The sequence below is a fragment of the Prionailurus viverrinus genome, chromosome A2 (genome assembly GCF_022837055.1).
Source record: "Prionailurus viverrinus isolate Anna chromosome A2, UM_Priviv_1.0, whole genome shotgun sequence".
In the NCBI taxonomy this organism is placed as follows: domain Eukaryota; kingdom Metazoa; phylum Chordata; class Mammalia; order Carnivora; family Felidae; genus Prionailurus; species Prionailurus viverrinus.
In genome coordinates, this window is record NC_062562.1 from 17,831,609 (window position 1) to 17,845,355 (window position 13,747).

The window sequence follows — 13,747 nt, forward strand, 5'->3', positions numbered from 1 at the left end:
GTGGCTCTGTCGGTTAAGTTTCCAACACTTGATATGGGCTCAGGCCATGATCTCACAGTCATGAGACAGTCCTGCATGGGGCTCCACACTAAGCACCAACCCCACTTCGTACTCTCCTCCCTCAGCCCCCGTCCCCCATTCTCTCTCTCAAAATAAAATAAACTTAAAAAAAAACAAAAGGAATCTATCAGACTTAGAACAAGTATTTCTACTAAGGGAGAAAACTAACATGTATTGAGCATCATGCTCTTCATATATTATTTCATCTAAAATTCCTATAAAATAGGGGCGCCTGGGTGGCTCAGTCGGTTAAGCGGCCGACTTCGGCTCAGGTCATGATCTTGCGGTCCGTGAGTTTGAGCCCCACGTCGGGCTCTGTGCTGACAGCTCGGAGCCTGGAGCCTGCTTCCGATTCTGTGTCTCCTTCTCTCTGACCCTCCCCCGTTCATGCTCTGTCTCTCTCTGTCTCAAAAATAAATAAACGTTTGGGGCGCCTGGGTGGCGCAGTCGGTTGGGCGTCCGACTTCAGCCAGGTCACGATCTCGCGGTCCGGGAGTTCGAGCCCCGCGTCAGGCTCTGGGCTGATGGCTTGGAGCCTGGAGCCTGTTTCCGATTCTGTGTCTCCCTCTCTCTCTCTGCCCCTCCCCCGTTCATGCTCTGTCTCTCTCTGTCCCAAAAATAAATAAAAAACGTTGAAAAGATTTAAAAAATAAATAAATAAAGAAAATAAATAAACGTTTAAAAAAAAATTAAAAAATAAAATAATAAAATAAAATAAAATTCCTATAAAATAAATGTAATCTTCATTTCACAGATACAGGTCCTGAGGCTCAAAGGAATAACCTGGTTAAAGGTATATAGATACAGAGTTCTTCTATAGCAAAACTTCTTTGTCATTATAGGGTCATCAGCATTTTTGGTGAAGAAACTGGTAAGCATAGCTTCACTTTTGTTTTAAAAAAATTTTTTTAGGGGTGCCTGGGTGGCTCAGTCAGTTGGGCATCCAACTTCGGCTCGGGTCATGATCTCATAGCTTGTAAGTTCAAGCCCCACATCGGGCGGGCTCTGTGCTGACAGCTCAGAGCCTGGAGCCTGCTTCAGATCCTGTATTTCCCTCTCTCTCTGTCCCTCCCCGACTCTCACTCTCTGTCTCTCAAAAGTGAATAAACATTAAAAAAAATTTAAAAAAAAATTTTTTTTAATGTTTATTTTTGAGAGAGATAGAATATGAGCAAGGAAGGGGCAGAAAGAGAGGGAGACACAGAATCTGAAGTAGCTTGACGTGGGGCTCGAACCCACCAACTGTGAGATCATGACCCAAGCTGAGGCATGAAGCTGGATGCTTAACCGACTGAGCCACCCAGGCACCTCTGTTTTTAAATACAATGTAGAAATACATAATTGAGAAAACAACTTTGAAACAGTCTCCCCTCTTACAAGGGAGGCCATCAATCAAACCACCCTAATGCATTACTCAATGTACTGAAAGGAAAAATACTTTTAAACATTTTTTAAAATATTTATTTTGAAAGAGAGAAGAAGACAATGCAGCAGCAGCAGCAACAGCAGCAGCAGAAGGGAGAATGAGCAGGGGAGAGGCACAGAGAGAGGGAGACAGAGAATCCCAAGCAGGCTCTACACTGTCAGCACAGAGCCCAATGTGGAGCCTGATCTCACAAACTGCGAGATCATGACCTGAGCTGAAATCTTGAGGTGGACACTCAACTGTCTGAGCCACCCAAACACCCCTTAAAGGAGAAATTTCAAGCCTTGTGGACAACAGAGTATATATGCAGTGGTGCTAGGCTAGTTGTCTTCTTATGCCCAGCAGTTGCACTGAGCTAATCTTACCATAGATCAGGGATTCAGGAAGCCATATCTTCCAATTTATCAGCAAAGCCTATGATCACTCATTTACAACATACTGTGAATCCCTCTACTACCGTTGTCATTCTTGTCCAAGCCCCAATCATCTGTCTCTGAATTTAAACAGCCTCCAACAGATCTCCCTACCTCCATTTTTGCCACCCTGTAGTCTATTCTCCATACGTGAGCTAGAAATCTAAATAAATCAGATAACATTACTCCTGTTATACGAACCCTTTAATAGCTTTCCAATGCATTCTGAATAAACTCTAAATTCCCAGTTCGTAAAAGATCTGGCCCTTGCCTACCTATAAGACTGTTTCTTCCACTTTTCCACTTGCTCTTTAGGCTCCAGCCATTCAATTTTTTTTTCTTTTGCTGTTCCCTAAAAAAGACAAGTCCATTCCTTACCTATCATCAGTCTCTCCTACTAGAACAATAACTCCATAAGCAGGACTATTCATATTTTTGTGACTATTTACACCTGAAGTGCTTTCTACTTTGTAACACTGAGAAAAGTAGATGGTATGATTCAAAACTAACACTTTTCAGTTCCAAATCAAACGTGCTCGTATTTTTAGGAATAAAGACACTGTAAAACAAACAAAAACTGTTTGAGGGCAGGGACTTTTTTTTTTTATATGTGAGAGTTAATTTATTTAAGTAACTTCTAAGCCTAAAGAGGGTTTGAACTCATTATCCCAAGTTCAAGAGTTGCATGCTCTAGGGGTGCCTGGGTGGCCCAGTTGGTTAGGTGTCTGACTCTTAATTTTGGCTCAGGTCATGATCTCGTGGTTCATGAGATCAAGTCCCATGTCAAGTTTTGCATGGAGGCTGCGTGGGATTCTCTCTCTGCCCCTCCCCTGTGCGCATGCATGTGCTCACTCTCTCAAAATAAACTTTAAAAAAAAAAAAAAAAAAAGTTGTATGCTCTACCAACTGAGCCATCCAGGTGCCCTGAGGACAGGGACCTTCTTTGTTTTCTTCAGATGTGTTCCAGAACAGCATCTGACATGTAGTAGCTATTCAATAATTATTTGTTCAATGAATGAATGAATGACAAAACCACAAGCTAGCTTGTTCATTCTTCTTAGCATGCCAAGGAGGAGTTCAAAGCCAACCAAAACCACTATCACTGTATGCCTTCACTGCCAGGTACCCCATTTCACCAAATAAGAATATTCACCTCCATGGATAAAAGAGATATGTGTGTGTGTACACACACATACACAATGGAATATTACTCAGCCATCAGAAAGAATGAAATCTTGCCACTTGCAATGACATGGATAGAGCTAGAATGTATTACGCTAAGCGAAATAAGTCAATTAGAGAAAGACAAATACCATATTATTTCACTTATGTGGAATTTAAGAAACAATACAGATGAACATATGGGGATGGGGGAGGGTGGAGAGAAGAGAGAGAAACAAACCACAAGAGATTCTTTTTTTTTTTTTTAATTTTTTTTTTCAACGTTTATTTATTTTTGGGACAGAGAGAGACAGAGCATGAACGGGGGAGGGGCAGAGAGAGAGGGAGACACAGAATCGGAAACAGGCTCCAGGCTCTGAGCCATCAGCCCAGAGCCTGACACAGGGCTCGAACTCACGGACCGCGAGATTGTGACCTGGCTGAAGTCGGACGCTTAACCGACCGCGCCACCCAGGCGCCCCAAGAGATTCTTAATGATAGAGAACTATGGGTTGATGGAAGCAGGGGGGTGGGAGATGGGTTAAATAGGTGATGGCTGATATGATACCAAGGAGGGCACTTATGATGAGCAGTGGGTATTATATGTATCGTGTGTAAGTGATGAATCACAGAATTCTACTCCTGGAACCAATACTGCACTGTATATTAACTAAAATATAAATTAAAAAAACAAAACAAACAAGTTGGAAAAAAATAAACAATATTCATCCCCATCACAGCCCACTTCTCCATATACAGAGTTCCCTCAGACCCAAAGAGAACAGAAAAAGGCGATCATAACAGTACCGACTAGGATATATACCATGGTATCAATCAAATTAAGATTATTTCTAACAATTTCCTTTATTTGTAATTAGTTTAAATATCTAAAGAACCCCTGGACGGATCTTATACCAGCTGTTAACGTTGTTCCCACCTAAGCCAGTATCACTCTGACCCCTCTGGTAAGAGGGAAGATTGTCCTCTGATCTTCATTCTCTACCTGACTCATTTGCCACTGATAATTAGATAGATATACCCACAACATAAGCTGTGGATAAATGTATGATAACTAAACTACTGAAAAAAAACGAAAACTTGGGGCGCCTGGGTGGCTCAGTCGGGTAAGCATCCGACTTCGGCTCAGGTCATGATCTCACAGTTTGTGGGTTTGAGCCCCACGCCAGGCTCTGTGCTGACAGCTCACAGCCTGGAGCCTGCTTCGGATTCTGTGTCTCCCTCTCTCTCTGCTCCTCCCCAACTCATGCTCTGTCTCTCTCTGTCTCAAAAATAAATAAACATTAAAAAAAATTAAAAATGAAAACTTAAAGATGAAAACTAGGAGCGCCTGGTTGGCTCAGTTAAGCACCCAATTCTTAATTTCAGCTCAGGTCATCATCTCACAGTTCGTGAGATCGAGCCCCAAATCGGGCTCTGTGCTGACAGCATAGAGCCTTCTTGGGATTCCCTCTCTCCCTTTCTCTCTCTGCCCACCATCCCCCCTGCAAGAGTGACCGTCCGTGCACATGTGCACTCTCTCTCTCTCAAAATAAACTTTAAAGATGAAAAACAGAAGGAATAAGATGGGAATGGTCCAGATGTAAAAGAGGTATGTGTACAACACAGTGAGTTTCATCTCCTTTAAGAGAGAGATTAGGAAATCTATCTTCATCTAAAAAAGAAATACCACTTAAAAGTAAAAAAGTTAGAGGAGTACCTTATGGAGAGGTGGGAGAATAAGACTAGAGAGAAAAGGTATGGAGTAAGATAAAGAACTCAAGACTGGTGAAGAGAATCATTAACAGTAATGCACTGACATTCCTCCAGAATTTACTTTAATATATAATAATCTCTCTTTCGTGGGAAAAGAGAAATAAAAGAAGAGGTTTCTATGTACATACCTTACAAATGTGCTGGAAGACCCACGGCCTGTGTGCCAGAAGTTTTACAAGTGCCTTGAACTTCTCAGATGAAAGGCACTATAAAAATATAAAAATATCAGGAATTATGTCTATTCACTTTACAATGAAAAAAATCAAAACACAGGATGTAAACAGGCTTGCCCAAAGTTCCCTGTAATTTAGAATTCAGGAGAGGGGAAGAAGTATAGAATTTAATCTTTGATTGGTATATCATCAAATATATCACATTTATACAAGTTTTAGCCTCCTTTGCTTAAAAGGTACACAACCTTATCTTACAAATATTACAAATACTGCCCTTTTAAAAGCAAAAAGCAAAATAATCCTACATAAATTAATTTTCCAACATTTTATTATAAAAATTTTCAAACCAGAGTGAAGTTGAATCTTACAATGAACACCTGTAACCCTACCACCTACACTACCACAAACATTTATTTAAATAACTTGTTTTATCTACTTACATATTCTTAATACAGGTATTAGAGAAATTACAGATTGAAAGGCAACTGTCAGAAAAATCAATGGTTTCAAAAAAAAAAAACAAAACAAAACAGGATGAAGTCATTAGGTCAAGGAAGGTAATTATTCAGAAATCCTGATATTTTTGTCAGAGATGATCAATATTACTTTACTATTTAAAGTCAGAAAAGAGGGACACCTGGCTGGCTCAGTTGGAAGAATGTATGACTCTTGATCTCAGGTTGAGTTTGAGCCCCACACTGGGTGTAGAGATTAAACTTTTTAAAAAAATTTTTTTTAATGTTTATTCATTTTTGAGAGATGGAGACAGAGCATGAGTGGAGGAGGGGCAGAGAGAGAGAGGGAGACACAGAATCTGAAGCAGGTTCCAGGCTCTAAGCTGTCAGCACAGAACCCAATGCGGGGCTCGAACTCACAGACCACAAGATCATGACCTGAGCTGCAGTTGGACGTTTAACCAACTGAGCCACCCAGGCGCCCCTAAACATTTTTTAATTTCTTTTTCTTTCTTTCTTTTTTTATTTTTACTGTTATTCATTATTGAGAGACAGAGAAAGAGCACAAGTTGGGGAGGGGCAGAGAGAAGGAGACACAGAATCTAAAACAGGCTCCAGGATCTGAGCTGTCAGTTCAGAGCACAATGCAGGGCTCGAACCCACAAACCGTGAGATCATGACCTGAGCCAACTGAGCCACCCAGGCGCCCCTAAACGTTTTTTTATGTCTATTTATTTAGTTTTGAGTGAGAGAAAAAGAGGGAGATAGAGCGTGCGACAAGTTGGGGAGGGGCAGAGAGAGAGAGGGGGAGACACAGGATCTGAAGCAAGCTCCAGGCTCCAGCTGTCAGCACAGAGCCCAACACAGGACTCGAACCCATGAACTGCGAGATCATGACCTAAGCCAAAGTCAGAAGCTTAACTGACTGAGCCACCCAGACGCCCCTTAAACTTTTAAAACATAAAGTCAGAATGGACTCCAATCTACCCCTATTCTTAGTGAGGGATTCTAGTTATTTAATATCAAATCATATCATTCCCCTGCTAAAAAACATCTAATGATTTCTCATCTCAGGACAAACCCAAAGAACTTCCTATATCCTAAAAGCCTCAACATGATCTGGTCTCTGGTCACCTCTCTTTCATTTTACCTTCCTCTTCTCCCTTTACACCACTCCAAACATTTCAGTTGCTTATGTTCTTCTTTCTACCTTCACTTGAACAGTAAGATATTATTATAAACATGCCTAATTAAACATATTTACTTTATCCACCCTCTTCACACAAAAAAAATCAAGCTCAGTTTGAGACAAACTGCAAACTGGCTAAGATGTAACAGTGTATCTCATATTCTGACCATTGTTAACTATAAAATGTTATTCAGAATCATCTGGAAGAACCACCAATAAATTCAGACCAACACCCAGAATGAGCAGCTTCAATGCCTACCTGATTTTTAGTCACATGACTACCATAATTATGAGTATACAAGGTCTTCACTTAATACTGCAGTACCACAGACTATAAATGAGTCATTTGAAATAGAAACACTTGAAATAGGAATTTTACATTAATTACTAACTTTAAACTATCTTGGAAATTTTAATTTAGTAATCTCACAAGTACTTAACAGTGAGCATATACCCAAAGATCAAGAGTGTAGTTAAGACACATTAACACAATTTTACAATTTAGTTACGTTAATGTGTAGGTGCAGGCAAACTAAGTTCCACTGGCCAGGGGCATAAAGGGATAAAGTGGTACAGGAAGGTTAAGTAACTTTTAGTTACCTTTTACTACTACAAACATATGCGATTAAAATCCAGTGAGTATGTACCATTTAGCTTTATCACTAGTAGCCATAATGCAATAAAACCCAAAGTCCTGTCTATAGAAGCTCAGCATGCCCAGATTAGTTCTCTTAGAAGTTGAAATATCAGTCTTTCTTCTGAGTTAACATAAATCTCAGCTCTAGGACAACTAAGAAAACCCTAAGTAGCAACTTCTCTGGTCACTGCTTCAACTCCACTAACTCCTTGAGGAAACACCTCAAGATCTACCTGTTTTCACTCTAATATGAATGAAGACTATGAGAATACTCCAGCAAAACCACTACCACACACATAATACACAGGGAACTATTTACTTGGTCTGTGCAGTTTCTCTCCATCCCACCTCAAATCAATAGTCAAAACAGCCCTCAGTCACATGACAACATCTTAGCCTGACCTAATTATGTGGGATTTGGAACAGAGGAGTCTGGGCCTCCCTGTGGAAGAAGCTTGTCCCTAAGAAGACCCAAACACCGAAAGCCAAAACTAGGCCAAGCGGGGACCCTGTATATTCATTTATCTATTTCAATCAACGGCTGCAGGACCACCCAGTTGCAGGGAGGAGAGTGTTGTTTAAGGCTAAATAACTGAAATTTGTTTAGAAAATGAATTTTTCGGGGTGCCAGGGTGGCTAAGTCGGTTGAGCGTCCAACTTCAGCTCAGGTAATGATCTGGCAGTTTGTGAGTTCGAGCCCCGCATCAGGCTCTGTGCTAACAGCTCAGGGCCTGGAGCCTGCTTCTTGTTCAGTGTCTCCCTCTCTCTGCCCCTCCCCCTCTCAGGCTGTGTCTCTCCTCTCTCTCTCTCTCAAAAATAAACATTAAAAAAAAATTTTTTTAATGAATTTTTCAGATTCTCACAACATATCAGTAATACATGAATGGAGAAAGCACTGGAAACAAGTTGTTAAATCCTGAATTTTTACTTAACTCTAAGCAAGCTATTTAGGAGTACAAGGAAAATACCACACAGACAAAATAGTTTTGGCCTGTACATGACTAGACATATAACATTGGTATATTTACAAAAGTCTCTGGAACTCAGTTTCCTCATCTGCAAATGGGTTTGGACTATAGAAGTCCTGAAAATTCCTTTCGGGTCTAAAATTCTGGATCTATGAAAAAGTCAGTGGGTCCCTATTTTCTTCTCTCTAGTACAGACTTTTATGAGAACAGAGGTGATAACTCTAGGACTAGACTGACTTAAAGCAAGTTGTCTTCTATTTTGTCACGTCCCCATGGGCCACCAGTGCTCTACAAAAGTAGATGGTACTATTCTTAAGATAATTTATCAAAAGAGATCCTTTAGTAAGTTATCCTTCACCATTAGGAATTAGTCTTGTACCTTCAGTCCAAACAATGTCACTCGTGCCCAAAGCTCAAACCGGCATGTTCAAAGCGACAATCATGCAATAGGACACACACCTTACACATTTGGGTGTTTGACAGTGAATGGTTGAAAAATTCTCACCACATATAACATTTTTAAGACATTTTTTAAAGTATTTTTCCCCTTCAGATCTGGCAGGGAGGACTATAATCTGATTACACACCTGCAAGAAACATTTACTTCAAAAGACAATCTTAAACACAGAAAGAACCAAACAAGTCACTAACGCTGGTAAAAATTTTAAATCAGGACCATTAAAAAACACAAGTGGAACCAATTCTGAGGCAAAAAGGATGCCAGTTTTCCACCGCAGACTACTAAACATGCTTTTGACCAAATCGATTTAACTGCCAACAGTGTTATTTAATAATGATGCCTCGTAACTGAGTCAATCGGTAACTAAGGATATGTTTAGGTGATTCTTAATCAAGGTAGTAACTGAGACTAAGCAAAATTGCAAATTAATACTTTATTTCGATACAACATAGTTTAAGTCATGAAAAAAATGTCTAACAGGAAAACGTCCTTTCAATACCCAACAATCCTAACCCATAAGATTTCAACACTACCTTTTTACTTACACAATCTCCGAGAGTACTACATTTAAAAAGAAAATGTACCCAAAACATAACTGGACTTCACCCAGTATAAAACGGTGATTCATGTTTCATATTCAATGTAAAGCCAAGATGGAGTTGTAAAGAGTTTCTTTCCCATTTCAACTCCGACAGCCACGCGCACTTCGCAGGGGCCGGCTGCACCGCGCGGCTGCCGGGCCCGGCTCGAAGCCCCCGCCCTGCCCGGCGCAGCCGTGAGAGAGAGGAAGCGCCGGGGACCGCGGGCGGGCGGCTGGGGCTCCACCAGGCCTGGCCGGGCGGGGGAAGGGGCGCGGGAGGCCGCGGGGCGCGCTTCCGGGGACTGCGCGGGCGGGGCCGCTTCTTTGGGGAGCGGGGCCCCGCCGGGAGGCAGGGGCCGGGACCCAGGGGCAGCCAGCCGAGAGCAGCAGGTGGGGCGCGGCCGCGGAGGGGCGGCGGGCGGGCTGGCGGCCGGAAGAGTGCCGGGCGGGCGGGCCCCGGGCGCCGCGGCGCCAGGAGGGTACCCTCTCGCTCACCTCAGGCGACGACTCGCAATCCGACCTCTCCACGCCAAGGACGCCTGTCCGCGAGTAGCAAGCTCGGAGACTAGGGCGGGTGGCTGAGGAGACGGAGGCAGACTAACGAGAGAACCGACGGAGGACGGCGGGCGGCGGGCGGGGAGCTCGAGCGAGCGAGGGCGGTCGGCGGCGGGAGGGCGGGGAGCGACGTGCGCGTTCCCGTGTGCCAGCGGGCTCGAGCCAGCCCCAGTCTCGGCCCCGCGCACGCGCGCGCACTCACAGCTCAGCTACGATTGCTCAGGAGCGCGTCCACGCCCTAAAGGCAAGGCGCTTAACCAATCACTGCAGCCGCGTGGGGCATCACGGGAACTCCAGGGCTATAAAAGACCTGGTTGCTATTTTATGCTTCACGACTCACTCATCCTTTAAGTAAGCAGGGTGGGGCTGGGTGCGCGTGCGCGGTTTTAATACTCCTCCCTAAACTGCCAACTCTTCGCGCAAGCGAAGTAGCCTAGCCTTGCCTAGTTTTACGCGTGCGCACTAACGGCCCTGGCCCCGGAAGACCAGACGCCTGCGCAGTCGGAACTACGGTGACAGTCCCCCGGGTGGGGTATGGGCCAGTCATGGCGGAGCCTTGGTCTGGGCAGTCCTTGCAGGCTCTTCCGACCACGGTGTTGGGCGCGCTGGGCACCCTGGGCAGCGAGTTCCTGCGGGAGTGGGAGGCGCAGGACATGCGCGTGACCCTCTTCAAGCTGCTGCTACTCTGGTTGGTGTTAAGTCTCCTGGGCATCCAGCTGGCGTGGGGGTTCTACGGGAGCACGGTGACAGGGCTGTATCACCGCCCAGGTGAGGCTCCCCACCCCCCACTGGACTCCATCATTGGGCTCCCCAGAACCCCCTAGACTACCACTGATCCCCTAAGGACCACATCACAGCTTAACTCTGCACCCTAATCCATGCCAACATACCATTTCATGCCAGAAACCCCGGTCCACCCATCACATTTTAACTTCCTTTGAACCTCAATCAGACAATACCGCTAGTCCCTTTAGGGCCCCCACGAGACTTTTCACCAAACACCGCCACTGGCCTCAAACCTGACCTGGGTTGATACCTGCTCAGATCCCCACCCCCAGCCTGCTGCAGCTCTGGATGTGTTCCTGCCCCCAGGTCTGGGCGGCCAGAACGGATCCACACCTGATGGCTCCACGCATTTCACTTCGTGGTGAGTAAATCTGTGCCCATCACAACCCCATGCTTGGCAGGCAGAGGATAGGCCTGTGCTGATAACAGGGATGGGGGCAGGAAGTTCTCAGGGTAGAAGTCCACTAGTTTAGTGGTCTTTACAGCAAGCCCCAAGGTCTTCAACTGGAGCTCAGACTCTAATTTCTGAACAGCCCACCAATATGCTGTTCAGCATGCTGCCTGTGGGGCTATTGTCACAATTTCAGAGATGAGCTGGCAAGTCTGTTGGGTTCCACTCTACTGCAAGCCCTTCAGTTATAAAGGCAGGAGCCTATGTCCTTATTGCACTTACTGGCCACATCAGGTCAGCCTCCTCATCTGTAAAACATCTACTCACTAATCAGAGCATTCATTCAACTAATTTCTGAGCTCCTTCTATATGAGGGGTGTGGTGTGGTGTGGTGGGGGGAGAGGAGGGCAACTAGGTCCAGAGAACAAGGACAACCCAGGGGGGTTATCCTTTATCCTGTTTATAGGGGGAGCCAGAGATTTAAAAGGGAGGGCAACAAAAAAATAATAAAAGGGAAGGGCAGCGGTGTGGGGGCAAGGGTAGTCAAGAGTTTTCTCGCAAAACAGACACCTAAGCTAATGGCAAAGGCTAGGGAGTAAGTGTACCAGGCAAAGAAAATTGATAGAATAAGGCCCAGGGCAAGAACAAGGGTGTCATATTGGAAGGATAGACAAAGCTGTGACACTGGAGCTCAAACATGAAGGCATTGGTGGGACCCACAATACCCTATGCCAAATTTCAGGAAGCTATTGAAGGACTCAGCAAGGCTATGGCCTGATCTAATTTGTCTTTATAACTGCCTGTTTCATGGCAAGAAAAGGGGTCCAATAGAGAAGGCAAGAGGCCAGTTAGGAGGCCTGCCACTGTCCAGGTCCTGAGCAACTTGGGGAAGGATAGGAATACCATAAGGTAGGAACCAGGAGGAAAAACGTGTCTTCAGGGGAAAGGTGAGGGTCCCAGTGTGGGCTGTGGGAACTTAGTACAGAGATATAGATTGTAGTGTGGCTTTACTGAGCCCACCTCAGCCCCTACAGGGCTAGAGAGAGCCAATCTCAGGGACTGTTGTGCTGCCTGTGGAATAATCCTTTTCTCTTTTCCATCACTTTTAGGGAAACAACAGCAAATGAACCTCTCAAAACCCACAGAGAATAAGGGAAGGCAGCAGAGGGATCTCCAGGGACATCACCGGGTCTGCTGGTTCCCACACTGGGTTCTGCTGCTGCCCAGACCCCAGAGACTGCATGGGGGGAGGGGTTGGGGGCAGGGAGTACCCCAGTGCTTGAAGACCTGGCCCTCCACTGCTCTTGGCCTTGCCTCCAGCAGCTCCAGGCATTGGGCCAGTAAAGTTTGCCTCTACCCAGATCTGGGTGCCTTAAGGAGAGAAGACATGTTCCTCCTCTCAGGGGTCAGCTCAGGAGGAGCCTCTGGGTTGGGGAGGCCAACAGTCCATTTTCTGCCTTGGCTTTTTCCTGTCCCCCTTCTGATCCGCTGGGATGTGACCCCATAGAAATTTCCTTGAGAAGAAACTTGAGGTTGACCAGCTCTGGGATTTGTAAGGGAAGTCTGTTTTCTCCTAAGCTCTTGAATTTGTTTTTGCTTTGTTGGCAGGGAGCCAGGAAAGACTGGCCTAGACATGGCCTTATACTCTATGGTTACTTAGCTGGCCATTCAAGTGTAAGGCAGGGGGCGCTGGCACTACCTGGACGTGGAGGCACCAAACACCCACTTCCCTAGCCCATCCAGAGCTTTTCAGGTGTGAGTCAGGCTATGGAAATTGTCCTTTCCTGAATATTAACTCATTGTTGGGAGGTTGGGTGCCTGAAAGATGCTAAGCCCCAAGGGTGACCTTCCACCCCCACCCATGGGGTTGTACCCTGTCCCCTCACAGAGAGGTACTAAGCAGTTACCACTGAGTGGCTCTGCCACTTCATCACTTCCCATCTTGACCCGGAACCACAAGAGCTTCATCCTAAGAGGCCACAGGCTCAGCTCGTCCCCACTAGCACCATCTCAGCCCCCAAGAACCCTCCCTCAACAGCCTGGAAGAACCACAGGCTGGGCAGGCCTGCCACTTACACAGTGGGCCAGGGGAGCTTCCAAAGGTGTGGGAGGCACATGCCAGTTTCTGAAAGCAGCATGACCCTAGAACTGCCTCCCTTCCTGAAGGCTGTATTTCTATACTTGTTTCTGCTGGACCGCCAGCTACCTCAATATCCCACTGCCTGCTTCCTCTATCCATCTGGCAGCCTTTGGCTAGGCCACCTTTGCGGCAGAAACACACTGGAAGTAGGACTACACTGAACTTGTGTACGTGTATCTACTTTGGAGGTATCTTCTGACTGGTAGGATGATGGTTTTGCAGCCTCAGGCCTACCCACTGACACCACCACACATAGAATCAGGGTCTCACATTTTACCCCAGGTTCAGCTGAGGATGTGGCTTATTAAACTTGGAAGTGCATCAGTTGTGTGGTTATTCAGACAGGACGAGGGTGTGCATGCACAGGGAAAACTGGAAAGGGAACACTTGGGGCTACTGCCCCTCAGCGCCCAGAATGCAATGACTTGCAGAGGTGGAGAAATGACACCAGCTCTCTGGAGGAGCAGTGGTGGGTGCCCAATAGGGAGGGGGCACTATCCTCACTAGTTTTTATAGACCTGGCCCTCTCAAGGAGAATCCACTCTAAGCCTGCCTCAGAGGCCAGGCAAGGAGGCATTAG

The 13,747-nt window shown here is 45.5% G+C and overlaps 2 protein-coding genes across 4 annotated transcripts in view; one reads left to right on the forward strand and one right to left on the reverse strand.

The window, feature by feature from the left end:
• The window catches only part of RHOA (ras homolog family member A), a 63,230-nt gene extending 53,215 nt beyond the window's left edge, over nucleotides 1-10,015 (reverse strand). The window contains exons 1-2 of one of the 2 annotated variants that reach the window (XM_047833358.1): nucleotides 9,791-10,011; nucleotides 4,962-5,039 (exon numbers count right to left, since the gene is read on the reverse strand). The gene's annotated coding sequence lies outside the window, so the exon portion shown is untranslated. Of the gene's footprint in view, nucleotides 1-4,961; nucleotides 5,040-9,790 lie in introns of both variants that reach the window. The other variant, XM_047833365.1, reaches the window with a different exon arrangement.
• A 43-nt stretch (nucleotides 10,016-10,058) lies between these two features.
• On the forward strand, nucleotides 10,059-13,487 carry TCTA (T cell leukemia translocation altered). Of its 2 annotated transcripts, none has more exons than XM_047833375.1 (3): nucleotides 10,059-10,618; nucleotides 10,895-10,997; nucleotides 12,137-13,487. In XM_047833375.1, exons 1-3 carry the CDS (start codon nucleotides 10,396-10,398, stop codon nucleotides 12,177-12,179), a joined length of 369 nt encoding a protein of 122 aa, XP_047689331.1. In that variant the 5' UTR covers nucleotides 10,059-10,395; the 3' UTR covers nucleotides 12,180-13,487. The 2 variants fall into 2 exon arrangements, with proteins under 2 accessions (XP_047689331.1, XP_047689339.1); XM_047833383.1 differs by having other exon boundaries at nucleotides 10,077-10,618; nucleotides 10,943-10,997.
• The last annotated feature ends 260 nt before the right edge of the window (nucleotides 13,488-13,747 follow it).